This window comes from Pleurodeles waltl, chromosome 1_2, assembly GCF_031143425.1.
Source record: "Pleurodeles waltl isolate 20211129_DDA chromosome 1_2, aPleWal1.hap1.20221129, whole genome shotgun sequence".
Lineage (NCBI taxonomy): Eukaryota > Metazoa > Chordata > Amphibia > Caudata > Salamandridae > Pleurodeles > Pleurodeles waltl.
In genome coordinates this window covers 331740922-331759008 of record NC_090437.1, presented here as the reverse complement: position 1 = coordinate 331759008, position 18087 = coordinate 331740922, and the positions used below count along the sequence as shown (strand labels likewise).

The following is an 18087-nucleotide window of genomic DNA, read 5'->3' as shown; positions in this document are numbered from 1 at the left end:
AGGCTGTGGTTGCTGCTGCACGCAATGTTGATGGTGAACAGATCAAAACACTGACAGAATCCATGGATGGCAGGCTTTTGAGAGTCCTTGCAAAGAAAGGTGGCTATATTGGTCACTGATTTGTTTTAGTTTTGTTTTTGAATGTCAGAAATGTATATTTGTGAATGTTGAGATGTTATATTGGTTTCACTGGTAATAATTAATAATTGAAATGGGTATATATTTTTTTTTGTTAAGTTGCCTAATAATTATGCACAGTAATAGTCACCTGCACACACAGATATCCCCCTAACATAGCTAAAACTAAAAACAAACTAAAAACTACTTCCAAAAATATTCAGCTTTGATATTAATGAGTTTTTTGGGTTCATTGAGAACATGGTTGTTGTTCAATAATAAAATTAATCCTCAAAAATACAACTTGCCTAATAATTCTGCACTCCCTGTACTTCCAGGAGACAAAGCGTTCATTTTCAGCACAATCTCTCAGGAAGCATGTCAAAAGTCTTTTTATCTTTTGCAGAACATCCTTTTATTATCATGTTCCTGGAAATTTGATAACATATAAACCTTTGAACATTTCTGTGGTAGAATCAAGAGGGATACAATGGATGGCTAAGGTAAGGTTAATTTGTGGTAACAAGAATACATTGAACGTACAATGTCAAAAGAAACCCAGTAACTTGAACATAATTGAAAAAAAAGATTTTATTTTGTTTAGGCATACAAAATCTGAGGAAAGTAGGTAATTTAAAAGTTAATTTAATGTGAGTGCAATGTGTAGTGACTCATTTCAACCTAAGTTTTGCACTGAACCCCGAAAGTCCTAAAAGAAAACAGCCTACAGATTTGTCTGTCCTCGGCCTTTCAAAAGGCCCATGAGTAAGCAACACGATGGACTTTATTTATGTATTTTAGCTTTTGTGTCATCTGCACAAGAGCTGGTGCTCTCCAGTACCTACGGTTCGTCGATCACATTTTTGTCATTTCCAACAGCCACAAACATTCTGACCAATGCCTTTTTGGGGGTCGCATTTGCAGTTCCTTTGTGAAAAACAGCCATTCATTCAATAAGCCCTTGCACTTTACAAGTCATACAAAACATTCCAACCTGTACTCTTAGTCCTATACAAAATCATGCGAGTTCCCCAAAAAAGTGTTTTTGAAAAGGGTTGTATGCTAGATCAACCTGCAATAACATGAACCCAGAATCAGATGGGCCGTTGTATCTACACAAACTCTCCAAGAAGAATTTAGAAACACATCCAGAGGAACAGCAACACAACAAGAACACCAAAACAAAAATATCTTACGGCCGTCGTCCAATGTCAGCACGCAATCTTGGAGACGTTTTGCTTGACAATAATTGCACAATGAGAAGAAGACTAAACAAGGTAAAGCTTCAAGTATGTTTCATGCCAATCGTCATTCAGAGTCATAACATTACTGAAAGTACACTTGTTCCTCTGGAAGCCAGCCGAGGCCTTCCATGCTTAAACTGCATTAAAAAAAGAAACAAGTAATTTCTTTGGACGTAAAAGAACATACACAAATTTAGCAAATTCAGTTCGGATCAGGTTCTAAAGCGAACACTACTTACATTTAAACTCCCTCACCACATCAAAACAAGAAGTAACTACATTGCTGGTCTGGACACACATGCACTGATGGGAGTTGCAGAGGGATAAGAGAAAATATCACCTCAATAACAAATATTAGTTAATCAAAGGAGACCATTCTCGAGAAAACCAGGTGTGGACCAGGTTTTGTATCTTGGCTGTTGAAAGAAAAATGGTGTCCAATCTCCACTACTATTGCATAACACCAGTTCAGCTATTGCCAACGAGGATAGTTGTGGACTGACTGTCTCAGCGCTCTCCTTACATTTCATAAAAGGCAGAAGCAGAAATGACTGTAAATTTCCTTCATAACTCACACATACCAAATTTCAGTATTGCAAGAATGCCTCCTGGAAGCAAGAGTGGTTCGCTGTGCGTTTAATGTCGCTTGAGAATTATCAAATCAGGACTTGACCACATGTACAAAAACTGTATTAAATGATGAACAATTCGGATTTCCCAGGCCTAAAACTTTTAAATCAATGGACAATACAGAAAGAGCCTTCATCTACCATTCGTTTCATAGTAAAAACCCATAAAGGAATGCTGAAAAGTCAACAACATTAAAGAACTCGAGACTGATTTTCCAAAGTCTGACTTTAGAATGCAGGCTTACTAATCAGTTTATTGATACTCCTGCACAACACCTCTGTCCCAATACCACAAAATAAAAAGGACAAAAGAATAATGAAGACATAACAAAGTTGGGTTCAGAACATTGTACAGTATTACTTAGTTCACTTTTTGTCCTTCTAGTCCATCCACTATGGCAAGAATAAGTCACAACATTGTATTTGGTGCTGTTTTCGCTTATGGTTGTTCGAAACCAAAGTATAGTAAAAAAAGAACGTTTTGATCCAATTTAGTAGAATCCATTGGGGTCAACAGTGGAAAAAGACTCAGACAAGTGGTTCTACTCCTCCATTTTCCTGAAGCCACAATTACGGCAATGGGACTTAAGTCTGACGCCGGCGTCAAAGAACATCTGAACCCAGCTTGGGTTTCCGAGTTTGCGAGAGCCATGATACTGCGGCATTCAAAGAACTATCACCTGTGCCCCAAGTGCTTGTAACAACTAGGAGTGCCAGTGCCTCCATAATAGTACATGTATGCAATAATAAATAGATCAGGTATGTAAATAAGGCAGTTGTGTGTCACCATGCATTCATTTCATCCAGCTGAGTAAAAAATACACTGGGGGATACTCAGCATACACAATCACTGAATGAACCAATGTTTCTCGTTCAAGGCTATCCAGGAAATCGCTCCAAGGACGTCTCTTTCATGTAATGGAGGCTCATAGGTCTTGCCACTGCTCATCTCCTGTATCTGAGGATGAAGAACGGCTTTAAAACAAAAGTAAAGGTAAGGAATGCTCCTTTCTTTCCCTTTGCACTGGTGCATCATCCGGAACCTTGTATGCAGAGTTCTTTAATTTAATGTATTTCAATGTCACAGCCACATGGTATACTTTCAGGATACTCCAGATGTTTCCAGGTAACTCTGCAGCTTACGGACAGTTGTTTTGTCCAATGAGCAAAGGTCAAAGTCAAAAGTTGTGTTTGTGATATGGAAATGTCCAGTTTCTTCTATAAGGTTCACAATCTGAAAAGAAAAACAGACATGTATATTATTTGTGTATTTATATGTAAGTATATTTTTTGTGAGTTAGAAACTGTATTTTCATTAATATACGTACTGCCCACCCAAATAAGGAGGTTGACTGGGGCAATGTTTCTATTACAGCAATGCTGGGCTGAGAAAACTGGGAAAAGTTTTTTCGATGAGCCATTTCAATACACCCAAGGCCGATATTAAAGCCAAAATCGGAGTTCGTGACAAGGACAATCTGTAAAGTGTACCAAGTAACCACACTGGACAACTAAGCTGGTAGATTATTGGATCAAACAAGCATTTGCAATGCAATGGGTCTCACATTTGCTCCAGTTAGAGCTACTGGCGTTGTAAATTCCTAACTGGACTTTTCTTGCCACAAATTGAAAATGAAAAGTAAAACAGTGGATATAAGCGACCTGATTCAAAGCGCCATGGACGCCCTAAGCATGGACGCGAAGGAAAGACACAAAAGAAAAAATAAGTTTGCTTACAGTCAAACATATCAGCAATCATGCAGTTATCCATGTAACAGAGTCAATCTACAAGGCAGTAACAATACCGCCTCAAGGCAGGACAAACGTAAAGCATTTAACAATTATAATAAAAGAGTTTTGAAAAGGTAAGCCCATGAAGGAGTGAAAGTGATGGGCGTGGGGTAGGTGTGGTTAAAAGCCCACAATTCTTACAACAGATCAAAGCGCTTACGCGCTCGACCTAAAAAGCGGAGGAGTCATGCACAGATGACAGGTTCAGAAGATAAAGCTATTGCTAATCTTTCCACCACATCTCAAAGCTGCAGTGAGGATGCTGGTCCTTACATATGCACTAACTGGTCTCTCCTCTGCTAAACGTAGATTTAATCTGATATCAGGCTGAGTCTCTACTGCATATTATTAAAAGGGAGGGTTAAGCCTGCCTGCAGTCAATATGGCTGATAAATCTCAAACTGTAGGAGAGAATGCTAAAGTCGATTTGGCACCTGTATAGTGTTGGAGAAACCAAGCAAAGATCTAACAGTTTGTACACCTTATAGCCCCATATCCCTTCTAAAGAATGATAAACTTTATGCCAAAATACTAGTTATCCAATTACAACTTGCCCTATCTGTTCTAATACACGAAGACCAGAAGGGCTTTATCAAAGGACTTTTAATAGAGGAAACTTGCCTCAGAAAAACTTTCCCCTTTCTCTATTATGTTCAATTTCCATTATACCCTTAGTAATAGTGTTTGGGTCCAATAACAAAAAATATTCTGGAGTTTATATGTGGGCCATCCAGTAACACAATTAAGTCATATGCTGATGATCAGTAGAATCAGATTTTAAATCAAAATCAACACCTTGCCATCTCATTAATGCTTCTTGGGTTCCTCTTCTTGTTAAAACAGCTTACGTTTTACATTCCCAAAACATTTTTCTCAAACTAGAACCACATACTGACCGATGCATCTGACGAAATTCTATTCCAGACGTGCGAGAAAAAAACTAAAAATTCTGTGGCCTAGAAGAGACAGGATAGCACGGGTGCATATCTTTACACTATTCAGTACTTACTGGCGCCCCAAAGATATAGCATAGACTTCAACTTAGAAGTAATTTATCATTTGTCTCCAATGATATTTAACAAAGTTCAAATCTCCTAAGTATGTTAATAAGGTCCAAATTTAAGATCATTTAGCATCCAGCACAAAATGTCTAGGACATTCAAGATTGTTTCAAAATTCCCAAGCTTACAAAATACATTATAATTTTGGAAATCATGATTTCTCAAAATTGCAACTTCACTGAATACAAAAATAAATGTTTCCTCTAGCAATGCCAGAGGTATGTACTGAATATAAATACAGGGGAAAACTTACAAGACATTTTTATGCATGAATCTGCAGTCAGCCATCACCTAATTATATAATTTCTATCTACATCGGACCTTTGCTGGAAACCGTGAGTGAGCCAACTAAAGCACCGCTTGATCTGGGTTTCTTTTTGGTTAGCTTCATTTCTCCTGCTATCCTTTCCTTTTCCTCTCAGTGATCTTGCCATCCTTCTTTAAGGGTGCCATGTTAGCCAACTGAAATCTTTGTCTTAAGCTGAAAACCCTGGGGTTGAGGCTTGGTTATGAAATCCACCAACATATTTCCAACATTTAGATTCGATAATAAAAGCAGTTTGAAGTCTTTTTGTTATTTTTATTCAACAATAGAGTAGCACAGATACTAAAAATGAAATAAATGGCTTAGAGTTGATGCGCAACCAATGAAACAAAATGGCTTATGCAGAAAAAGAAAAAAAAAGTACGATAAGTAATCATTTGATTCCACTGGTGATTGAATTTGTGCAGCATATTTATTATGCAAATTGTTTTTACATTTTGAAAAGTTTAATCAAAATCTTTCCTCTAGACATTAATTAAAGAGGGTGGATTCAGGAAGTTTTCTTAGAAAAACAAAATAAGAAAAGCATATAAAACTTTAAGTGGGTTAAGTTGGCTTTAAAAAGCACTTTTCTTATGGGGTGAACAAAACTAGAACCCATTAAGGTAAAAGGAAAATTGACGTTGAGCTTTTCCCACAGACCTCAACACCCTGAACTGCAAATCCCCCAAAATGTATAACAAAATAGCTTTCTCTATAAAAGCTTGTCCTTGTGGCACTTACATCTCTCAGGCCTCTATTTCTTTTGCAACTGAACCAAAAGATAAGAAATAAGCATTGTGAAGCCGTGTTCAAAGTCATTCAGGTTTATCATTACAGGTCCACAACCCTGAACGAACTTTCACCTCTCACCTACCTCAGGCACATTTCCTAGTTACATCAAACAGGCTTACAGTCGAACCCTTTAAAAAAAAAATCTCCATCCGAATTCTGCATCTTCTAATATCTGATCCTGCATGTTCAAGGTCTTTCGAAACTCCTCAAACAAGTAAACTTTGACAAACTCTTCTTACCTTGACCACTATACTCTTGTCTTTCCTCTTCAATCTTGCTTTCAGCCTCAGCTCTCTATTTAAATTGCTCATCTTCTGTGGCTAACTCAACTGTCTCTGCTCTGCATGCAGAAAAGCTTTCCTTATTCTTTCATCTTCCTGCAGCTTTTGACATGGTGACCCTACTTTCATTTCTCTCTTCTTATTGTGCTCTTCGTGTTTCTGGTTCCGCTGTCTTGGTTTTCACCATATGACATTCCTATGCTGGATGTGACCAGCACTCGTTATACTTTCTCCTCATGTACATGATAGATCAGGGTTTAATACATGGCCCTTTTTTTTTTTTTTTTTTTAATTTGCTCATCTCTTTTTTAGGTTGATCATAGCAGCGCGCAAGCGCTGTTTTTCCAACGTATTGGTATGTATATGGGCTTTTAACCATACCCACCACTATCACTCGTTCATGGGAATGCCTTTCAAAAACCCTTTCTTTTCATTGGTAAATGCTTTAAGTTTGTCCCTCCTTCGGGGGGTTCTGTTACTACCTTGGCCATCACCCCTGTTACATGGCTGATAGCACTTTTGCTGATATGTTTACCTGCGAGCAAACCTTTTTCCTTTTGTGTCTCTTCATGCTGATGCACATGGCAGCCATCAGCTCGCTTATGTGAAACTGTATTACTTTCATTTTTTATTAGTTGTTTACTGATCATGTCTCGTGTGTGCTGGACTTATTTCTCTTTTGTGCCCTTAATAACTCGACCACATGCGAGACCCATCGTGTTGACAATGCTTGTCTAGGTTCAGCTGTCCCCTTACACTGCACGCTAATAACTGCTGCAGATACTTTAACGAGTACTAAATACTAAAGCAGGCTTAGTGAGTTCCAAATCTTCATCTTTCAATTCTTAAGATTCATCTCTAAACAGTCTTCTCTCTGGATTATCCATTCTGTTCAGGTACAGAAGATGTGATCAAATTTTTCATATGTAAAATTATTTTACTCCCTCCATCTCACATACATTCTCTTTCGTCCTGCATCATTTTGTTTTTCATCCCTGTCAAAAACCTTCTGGTGATTTGTGCATTCTTCCTCTCCCCTCAATACACCCTACTCTATGGCTTGTATTCGCCAGTGCTAGCTGTACAATCTGTGGAAGATTCAACTCCTTTATTACATTCTACCCTGTCTATGACTGAGCAATACTTTTATCTTGTCCCTGCTGGACTTCTGCTGATTCGTCCTCCTGCTTATTCATGTTCTCCTCTGTACTATATACAGAGAATAAAAACTGCTTCGTCAAAGTACACAGCCTCACCCCACCACTCTCATGTCTCCTGTGGTTCCACATTCTTTACTGGTTACAAAGCACCTTTTTCAAATTAATCTGTGACGTAGCACTCCCTCATCTCTTCTTGCTTGTTTATTTTTGTTTTCCTCTTCCTAATCTCCATTCTACTTGCCAGCACCTCCTACCTTCTGTCCTCAATGCGCACGATCCCTGTTTTATTCTTCTCATGTGCACCTAAATGTTGGTATGCTTTTCTTCTTTCTATACATTTTGCCTCTAGCCATCACTCTTTCCGTCTTCTATTTAACTAACATGACCTGCTGCTCCATGTTCAAAAACGATATTTCTGTTTTCACCCTGGTTTATCGTGTTTTATTAATTTTCCTCTGTCTGTGTTAAGTTGTGTTATGCTTTTGGTTAAATTGCTATACAAACTCAAAAAATAATGAACAAAAAAATCCAGGAATGAAAACAGATGAAAAATCTCTATAGTGTACATGAGAACTCTTCCATGACAAAGGTCAAAAGGAACTGAGTTGGCACTAAGGGCATCTCATTTTCCTCTTGGAATGGATATTGACTTTTTCAGCAGTTCCTCATAACGACACCAACAGGTTAAAAAAGGTAATTATATTGGAATCTTCCTATAGCTGAAAAATGCAAATCTGTGAAAGATTCCATACTGAAAAAATCTATATGCCAATTGAAAATGTAAGCTGACCCCGGACTTGTTTTACCAAATTGTACTTCAATAATTTTACCTTCAATAGTTTCAGTTGCATCTCAGTGGCATTAATCCTGAGATTTTCTTTTTAGAAGGAACATATCCGTGTATGAGTAAACATGAGCTGCTACCAATCTGTTACAGATGAGATTTGTCAAAAACTTGTCTCTGCTGCATCAGGATATGGATGTATGCATCTTTCTGATTTGTGCCACTCTTGGAATAATTTTCCGGCATGTTCTCTTCACTATTTAGTTTGTGAGATATCAGTACCAGGTGTTAGTATTCTATTTTTTGGGGGGAGGAAGGGTGTGTTAACAAGACTCCTCTATGGAAAAAGAGTGAGCAATGAAACAGACAGTAAGGGGTAACACACCAGGGATAGACGGCTTACCTGTTTAATTTTATATGGCATACAGCGCACCTGCTGTTGTTGGTCTAGTACAAGGCACAAGATAGGAAAACTCCCCCCATTGATGGGTGGTTGTTTTTATGAAAACCAGGTAGGAATTTGCTGAATGTAGGCACCTCTCGTCCCTTTCCCTTACTCACTCTAGACTTCAAAGTTTTAGAGAAGATTCTTGCCAATCGACTGATACCAATAGCACAATCTATACTACAATACAATCAGAATGGCTTTATTTCATTTTAACAGGCTATTCATGATTATGGACTGGGCCCATTGAAAGAGAGCTGCACATTGATTGCCTTCTTGGACACTGAAAAGGATTTTGATACCTTGAGTTGGCTTTACCCCCTGAAGGTACGTTGCAGAATGGAATTGGGCCTGACTTAAAAACCACTAGCGAGGTGTGCACATGTACAGTGATTTCTGAAGAGTTTGCAATAGGGAGATGTACAGGCAAGGGGGGCCATCATCACCCGTTTTATCTGCTCCCGCCATGGAGCTACAGGCATGTTTGTTGCACACAAAGGGCCTTGACTGAGGGATAAGAATAGCAGATAGATGTCGTATCTCCGTAGTAATGAAGTAACTTACGACTAATGATACATTCCCTGAACACATTTTGGGAGGTTTTCTAGATTGAGGCTAATTTGGGACAAAACATGTTTGTTCCCCATAACTAGACTTTCAGAGGCACAGTGCAGCAGGTTTGCAGTGGCGAACTGAGGCCATAAAGTATCTTGAAGTAAATATTGTCCACTCTGTGACTTGGAAGATGGGAATCTGGAATGGGACAATATTAACAGCAAGACAATTGCTCAGTTTTTGATGTGTGCATGCCCCATCTCCAATGGACTGGGTCGCAATCTCTAAAATGCTGGCCCCAGCTAGATAGCTGTACTTCTTTGCTGCATTACTCGAAATACTTTGAAAGGCTTTCTTTAGGATTTATGCTCAATCCTTATTTCCCTGATATGGAGTTCAGACAAGAGAACGAATGACCACTAGGAAGCTGTATGCCCCACTTGCGGATGAGAGTTGGCAAGTATGAGCTACATTATGCAGCTCTAATGGATAACGCAATGATTATCCTGTGTACCCAGCCACGAAAAAGATGATGCATTGGCAGGCCTGAGGGATATTGGTTTAGCAAACCTGTTATTGGACAGGGAGAAAGGATCCCCCCCCCCACGCAGGAAAAACGCTAATATATATATTACTGAGAGCTAAACCGTTTCCCATGCCCTGAAAATTGTGGTCAGTACCGTCGCCCTTGGACTTAGGCAGGAATAACCACACGGTGCGGCTTCTTCAATAATGGGATGCTGTACAAATTCGAATCTGCAGGAAATATACAATCTGGGTCCTAGAAAACTTTTCGTCACATAATGCACCTGCTCACCAGTTGACAAAAGGTGAGGGGTATGCTACACGAAACACCAACACTTCTCCTGTGTTACAGGGTGTTTTTTTTTTTTTATCGCACGCTTGAGGTTGAAAAGTCGTCCTAAATGTGTATATCGCACTGTTGTATTAGTAAGACATATTAATGAGACCAATTAAAACTGCCAATGGAACTAAACTGCTTCCCAAACAATGAACGGTACTATCTTATGTGGAGTCTATCCACATGAAGGTATGTGGGAACGTAAACAGTAATTCTGAAGGTGAAACCCTGATAATATTCAAAGTTCCAATTAAAGAAAGGCACTGCTTTTTCATGCAACGTATTTTTTTTACAAAAGTGAAACATCTGCTACAAACACCGCATTTTGCAAATTCAGATTTGGCAATTTCAAAAAGTTCACAAATAGATGATACAGAGTAGACTAAAATCGAACCCATCAAACACCTGCCCTAATGAACTCAGGTCCTGTACCGTTCCTGATCAACGGATGCATAACTTGCGAGTTATCTTTGTCAAGAATCTTTCAGTGAGTGCCGACTCTCGTCAGTAGTAAAAATGGGTAACGTTTCAGTGGAGATTAGTTCCGTGTGTGGCTGTAGCTCACTGTGTCTGCCATTTTTCGAGCAATTCCTTGGGCCCCTCTTCCTATTGTGCATAACAGCTTGTATTCATTAGCTGTCTTCATACCACTATGAGGAACTAAGGGCAGGCCTTGCCAAACATAAAATATCAACATAATATGAACATAACTGTTTCGGTAACTGCAACTTGGAGTAAACTCTGACAGCGTGGGTCGAAAAAATCCATGTACTGTTAAGGTGAAGCAAGTGGAAGACCTTTAGCAGAAGTAAAATGCCATTTGATATGATACACAAGTGTGTACATTTGTTTTTCATACAAACTTCTTGGTGCTTATAGGTTAACATCAAACACTATATATAGTCTATTGACAGTAAAAGGGGGTGGGGTTTCCTCGGGTAGTTTTTTGCTCACCTGTTGAAGAACATGTCTTTCCCGGAGAGTCATTAATCTTCTATGAAGCTCCACTAGTTCATCTAGATACGCCTGAAATTTGAAAACAAATACTTTAGAAAATCCCAACTTTCAATGCATGTTGAACCAACTGCATTTGCTTGAGTGATTGTAGGTACATACATTACCCATGAAAATGGCCATGCATTTGCAAATACATCACTACAAATGGGCAGATTACATAGATAAAGGCAGCTGCATTGTGCAAAGTACAAAGGTGCATCTCAATACACAATAACTGTGAATTTGATGCACGTATTTCGAATTGAATAGGAAAAAGTGAATCAAATGGGCACGCCCTTGTTTGCGCTGATGAAGCAATGTACGGAAAATGCCACTTACCCAGTGTACATCTGTTTGTGGCATGTTCCGCTGCAGATTCACATGTTATGCATTAACCTGCCATCTAGTGTTGGACTCTGAGTGTTACAAGTAGTTTTTCTTCAAAGAAGTCTTTTCGAGTCACGAGACCGAGAGACTCCTCCTTTTCGGCTCCATCTTAGATTGTTTTCCCGCAGAGGGTAAGGTAGGAGTGATAGTGAGAATAGAAAGATGTCCATGCAATGGGATAGAGATGTATGTACAAAGTTTAAGTAAGGAATGTTTATATACATATGTACAATTTTAATTATAACTTAAACGGCTACAGGGTCCCGGGGAGGATGCATGTGAGTCTGCAGCGGAACATGCCACGAACAGATGTACACTGGTTAAGTGACATTTTCCGTTCGATGGCATGTGTAGCTGCAGATACACATGCTATGCATAGACTACAAAGCAGTAATCCACCCCAAAGCGGTGTTTAGCTCGTAGGAGTTGAAGTTGTTTGAAATAGTGTTCTTAGTACAGCCTGTCCTACTGTGGCCTGTTGTGTTGCTAACACATCTACCCAGTAATGCTTGGTAAAGGTATGAGGTGTGGACCAAGTTGCTGCCTTACAGGTCTCTGTCATTGGTATGTTTCCCAGAAAGGCCATTGTTGCTCCTTTCTTCCTAGTGGAGTGTGCCTTTGGTGTAATGAGTAGCTTTCTTTTAGCTTTAAGGTAACAAGTTTGTATACACTTAACTATCCACCTGGCTATTCCTTGTTTGGATATAGGATTACCAGTATGGGGTTTTTGGAATGCGACGAACAACTGCTTGGTTTTACGGAAGGCTTTTGTTCTGTCAATCTAATACATTAGAGCTCTTTTGATAGCTAATGTATGCAGTGCTCTTTGTGCCACTGAGTCTGGCTGTGGGAAAAAGACTGGGAGTTCCACTGTTTGGTTTAAATGAAATGGTGAAATGACTTTTGGCAGAAATTTTGGGTTTGTGCGGAGAACCACTTTATGTTTGTGTACTTGTATAAAGGGTTCTTCAATAGTGAAAGCCTGTATTTCACTAACTCTTCGTAATGAAGTGATTGCTACTAGATATGCCACTTTCAAAGTTAAGAATTGGATCTGACAAGAGTGCAGGGGTTCAAATGGTGGACCCATGAGCCGTGTAAGTACAATATTAAGATTCCACGAGGGTACTGGTGGAGTTCTTGGAGGTATAATTCGTTTTATGCCTTTCATGAAGGCTTTAATGACTGGTATCCTAAATAGGGATTTTGTCTGTTTAGTTTGCAAATAAGCCGAAATTGCAGTGAGGTGTATTTTGATGGATGAAAAAGCTAGATTTGCTTTTTGTAGGTGTAGTAAATAACCTATCATGTCTTGTATGGACGCATCTAAAGGTGTGATGTGTTTTGCTAGGCAGTAGAAAACAAATCTTTTCCACTTGTTAGCATAACACTGCCTGGTGGTAGGTTTTCTTGCCTGTTTAATGACTTCCATACACTCGTTTGGAAGATTCAGATAGCCAAACTCTAAGATTTCAGGAGCCAAATTGCTAGATTGAGCATTGCTGGATTGGGGGGTATGATCTGCTGTTTGTGTTGCGTTAACAGATCTGGTCCGTTTGGAAGCTTGACGTGAGGTACTACTGAGACGTCAAACAGTGTGGTGTACCATGGTTGGCGTGCCCACCTTGGTGCTATAAGTATTAGTTTGAGTTTGTTTTGATGTAGTTTGTTGACTAGAAATGGAATGAGTGGGAGAGGGGGAATAGAGTAAGCAAATATCCCTGACAAGCTGATCCATAGAGCATTGCCCTTGGACTGAGAGTGTGGGTACCTGGATGCAAAGTTTTGGCATTTTGCATTTTGGTTTGTGACGAACAGATCTGTGTCTGGTGTCCCGCACTAACTAAAGTGTTTGTGTAGAACCTGGGGATGTATTTCCCCACTCGTGAGTTTGCTGGTAATCCTGACTGAGGTTGTCTGCTAGTTGATTGTGAATCCCTGGAATGTATTGAGCTATTAGGCGAATGTTGTTGTGAATTGCCCAATGCCAACTTATTTGTGCTAGGAGGCAAAGTTGCGATGAGTGCGTTCCCCCCTATTTGTTTAAGTAGTACATCGTTGACATACTGTCTGTTTTGACAAGAATTTGTTTGTGAGCCAGAAGAGGTTGAAAGGCTCTTAGTGCCAGAAAGACTGCTAGCAGCTGTAAGTGATTTATGTGTAGCTGCTTTTGCTTGCTGTCCCACTGTCCCTGTATACTGTGATTGTTGAGGTGTGCTCCCCACCCAATCATTGATGCATCTGTAGTCAGAATGGCGTGAGGCACAGGGTCTTGAAAAGGCCGCCCTTTGTTTAAATTTGTGGGATTCCACCACTGAAGCAAATAGTGTGTTTGGCAGTCTATCAACAATAGATCTTGGAGATGACCCTGTGCCTGAGACCATTGTTTTGCAAGGCACTGTTGTAAGGGCTGCATGTATAACCGTGCGTTTGGGACAATTGCGATGCATAATGCCATCATGCCTAGGAGTTTCAGCACAAATCGGACCGTGTAGTGCCGATTTGGTTGTATTTTTGGCACCATGGTGTGGAATGATTGCACCCTTTGTGGGCTTGGACTTGCAATCGCCTTTTGAGTGTTGAGTGTAGCTCCCAAGTACTGTTGAATTTGGGATGGTTGCAAGTGTGATTTTTGATAATTTATCGAAAACCCTAGTGTGTGTAGGGTATCTATTACATAACGTGTGTGATGTTGACACTGTTTTTGAGTGTTGGCCTTTATTAGCCAATCGTCGAGATAAGGGAAAACATGCATGTGTTGTCTCCTTATGTATGCTGCTACTACAGCAAGGCATTTTGTAAATACTCGGGGCTGTTGTTATCCCAAAGGGTAATACCTTGAATTGGTAATGTTTTCCCTGTATAACAAACCTGAGGTATTTCCTGTGAGCTGGATGGATGGGTATGTGAAAATACACATCTTTTCAATCCAGTGTTGACATGTATTCTCCCTGTTTCAGTAATGGGACTACATCTTGCAGTGTCACCATGTGAAAGTGTTCTGATTGAATGTATAGGTTGAGAGTCCTGAGATCTAATATTGGCCTTAGCGTTTTGTCCTTTTTGGGAATCAGGAAGTACAGGGAATAAACCCCCGATCCTTTTTGTTGATGAGGTACTAGTTCTATGGCTTGTTTTGTTAATAGTGCCTGAACCTCGGTTTGTAACATTGCTAGATGTTGCGACAATAGTTTGTGCGCTTTTGGGGGAATATCTGGAGGAAAATGTGTGAATTCTATGCAGTAACCATGGTGGATAATTGATAGTACCCATGAGTCTGTTGTAATGTGGAACCACTGATTGTGGAACATTTTCAGTCTTCCTCCCACAGAGGATGTGTGTTGGGGGAAGGTGATGGCAAAGTCACTGCTTGTTGCTAGTGGCTTGCTTAGTTGATTGGAATTTTCCCCTGGATTTGGGAAATTGCCCTCTGAAGGACCCTCAAAATCCCCCTCTTTGATACTGTGTTTGGTATGAGGGCTTTGTGAGGTGGATGGTTCTGAGGGCTGTGGCCTGAAACTCCCCCTATACTGTGGCTTCCAAAATGTCCCTCTATATTGGGAGGAGTAAAGCGCTCCCATCGCTTTAGCTGTGTCGGTGTCCTTCATCTTTTCCATGGCTGTGTCTACCTGTGTGCCAAATACCTGCTGTTGGTTAAAGGGCATGTTGAGGACAGCCTGTTGGAACTCAGGTTTAAAACCTGATGATCTGAGCTCTGCATGGCGTCTAATGGTTACTGCTGTATTTATGGTTCTTGCGGCTGTATCAGCGGAGTCTAATACTGACCTTATCTGGTTATTAGTTATTGCTTGTCCCTCCTCTACTACCTGCTGAGCTCTTTTTTGGTGTTCTTTGGAGAGATGTTGGATAATGTCCTTCATCTCACCCAAATGAACCCTGTCGTATCTTGCGAGGAGGGCCTGTGAGTTTGCTATGCGCCACTGATTGGCCGCTTGTGACGCTACCCTCTTTCCTGCCGCATCAAACTTTTTACTTTCCTTATCTGGAGGGGGTGCATCTCCAGAGGACTGCAAGTTTGCTCTTTTCCTCGCTGAGCTGACCACTACCGAATCTGGGGGCAGCTGTTGCGTGATAAATACTGGGTCAGAAGGTGGTGGTTTATACTTCTTAACAACCCTAGGGGTTATGGCCCTTCCTTTAACAGGCTCCTGGAAAATCTGTTGAGCATGTTTGAGCATACCCGGAGCATGGGTAGGCTTTGGTATGTTGTGTGTGTTGAGGATAACGAATTAAAAAAAGTTGTCCTCTAGTGGTTCAGTATGCATGCTCACATTGTGGAAAGCTGCAGCCCTAGACAAAACCTGTGTGTAGGAGGTGCTGTCTTCTGGTGGAGAGGGTTTAGACGGATAGCACTCTGGGCTGTTGTCTGACACAGGGTCATCATAAAGATCCCACGGATCAGTGTCCTGATGTGACTGCATAGTGTATGTGGGTGACTGTGCAGTAGGTGTAGCAGGTGGAGATACAGGTCTTTGAGGAGAATGAGGAGGAGACTGTTCTGGAGAAAACTGGCGTAGCGGAGATTGATCTCTTGGCACTTTAGCCTTTGACTGATTAGTGTCCATAAGTCCATGAAATGCCAGCTTCCTTTTAAATTTGAGGGGAGGTGCTGTTAGGATCTTTCCAGTATCCTTGTGGAACTGTATCCTGGCTTGTCTTTCATCAAATTCCTCCATTTGTTGCAGTTCTTCCTCAAATCTATGGCTTTCTTTAAGCTGCTTAGAAAGTCCATGTTCCTCAGTATATGATGCTCTTTTCGACTCCGTAGACGATGTGGGTGTTGCCTTTTTTGGTGCCGAAGGTGTTACTTGATCACTGCTTGATTTTTTCCGGGTAGAGCCATGGCCTTACGGCTGTGGCGTCCCCGAGGCCTTTTGTTTGGTCTTGGTTTGGGTCGGGCAAGGCATACTCACATGCTGGCCGGCTGTCGGTGGTCGGTCGACCTCGGATTCATCCGAATCAGATCCTTTAACAGAGATGGCAGTGTGGATCATCTCCTCTTCTTCCGCTTCGAGGTGTTCGGTGCTCTTGGACGCCATTTGTAGCCTTCTCGCCCTTCGGTCCCTCAAGGTCTTCTTGGAACGGAAGGATCTGCAGGCCTCACAAGTATCCTCTCGGTGATCTGGAGACAAACAGATTACAAACCCAATGTTGATCTGTGTAGGGGTACTTGGCGTGGCACTGAGGGCAGAATCGGAACGGGGTCCGGTCCATGAGGCTTCGACACTTCTTGCGGTCGGGTCGACCAGGCCCAGGTTGGGCACGGGTGCCCCGAAGGGCAACCGAAGGTGTGTGTCCGCCGGTACAAAGGTTTCGATGCAAGATGGGGCACGATCGCAAACAATACCGACGAATTTCGGTGATTTGTCTAAGTTTTCCGACTTGAACAACCGGAGTGAAGAGGAACACGTCCGAACCCGATGGTGGAAAGAAAACAATCTAAGATGGAGTCGATGCCCATGCGCAATGGAGCCAAAAAGGAGGAGTCACTCGGCCCGTGACTCGAAATGACTTCTTCGAAGAAAAACAACTTGTAACATTCCGAGCCCAAAACTAGATGGCAGGATAATGCATAGAATGTGTATCTGCAGCTACACATGCCATCGAACATAGGTATACATCTACAAAGTCAAAGACTGGTACTGAAGGCCAAGTGTAGGGTGAAATTATTCAGAGTGCAAACTGTCCAGTTCCAACAACTTCTATTGAGCAAGTTCAAGCTGCAAGCATCAGCTGATGCAGGCAGCAGACTCCAAGGTCCAGAGGTACCTTTCACAATGTACCACTTTTTCCAGCATTGCGACTCTTTCCCCTTAAAACAAAAGCTACAGTGGACATCTGTTGAACATCGCAGGCTTACATCGCTTCATTTACAGCATTTGCAAAAAGACACACTGCAGATCGCCACATCATTAATGTTAATGAGGTGAGCGCTCCAATCCTCTTTGCGCAGAGCCCTTTTGCTTTGCAACCTATCTGTACATTGCGCACAGGCCTAAAGAACAGTCTTCACAGTGCCGAACTATGCAAAGTAAGCATAGTACTGCAGAAAGCCTGCTAATGATGTGCCAGGAAACTACTGAGAAGCCAATGTAGTGGTCCAGCTTTGCACTGCACAACAATAGCTAATTTGATAAAGCATTCCAGCCTGCCTATTTTGTTAAAATATATAATTAGGGAGCTGAAAAGCCTCCTTACCTTGTCACACTCCCCGTTCTTTAATGGCTTTTCAGACATGGCCTGCTTAATTGGGCTTTTCACTTCTACAATCTGGGGTACGAAAGAAAGAATACATTTAGCAGAACTTTAATTTGACTTTAATGCACATATTACCGAAGCCCGAGTTGCTTTAAAAAGTTATGAAACACCGGGGTACCTATCCCATATAAATACATATAGTCCCAAAACCCCATCTTGCCCACAAACCACTTAAAAGTCTTAGTGTGTAGCTGTTTCATATAAAGAGCAAGTATGTTTGCAAACATGAACAAAAATAAAACCTCTAGTGCAAAATGAAATACATCAAAAACATATTAGTTATTTTTTGCAAACAGATATTAGAAACAGTTCATTTTTTTTTTTTTTTAAGTTGCACTGCCTAGGAATGTGTGGAAACCTGCAGAAAGATTCCAGCTTTTCTCTATCTAATGAGTCC

The 18087-nt window shown here is 40.9% G+C and overlaps 1 protein-coding gene across 4 annotated transcripts in view; it reads right to left on the bottom strand.

Moving 5' to 3' along the window:
• Positions 1 to 690: 690 nt before the first annotated feature.
• Positions 691 to 18087, bottom strand: part of MLLT3 (MLLT3 super elongation complex subunit) — a 487733-nt gene continuing 470336 nt past the window's right edge. For all 4 annotated transcript variants that reach the window (XM_069239133.1, XM_069239116.1, XM_069239126.1 and 1 more), the window contains 3 exons: positions 17631 to 17702; positions 10983 to 11054; positions 691 to 3224 (listed from right to left, as the gene is read on the bottom strand). In XM_069239133.1, coding sequence (XP_069095234.1) covers positions 3093 to 3224; positions 10983 to 11054; positions 17631 to 17702 — 276 coding nt within the window. In that variant the 3' untranslated portion in view covers positions 691 to 3092. The remainder of the gene's footprint in view (positions 3225 to 10982; positions 11055 to 17630; positions 17703 to 18087) is intronic.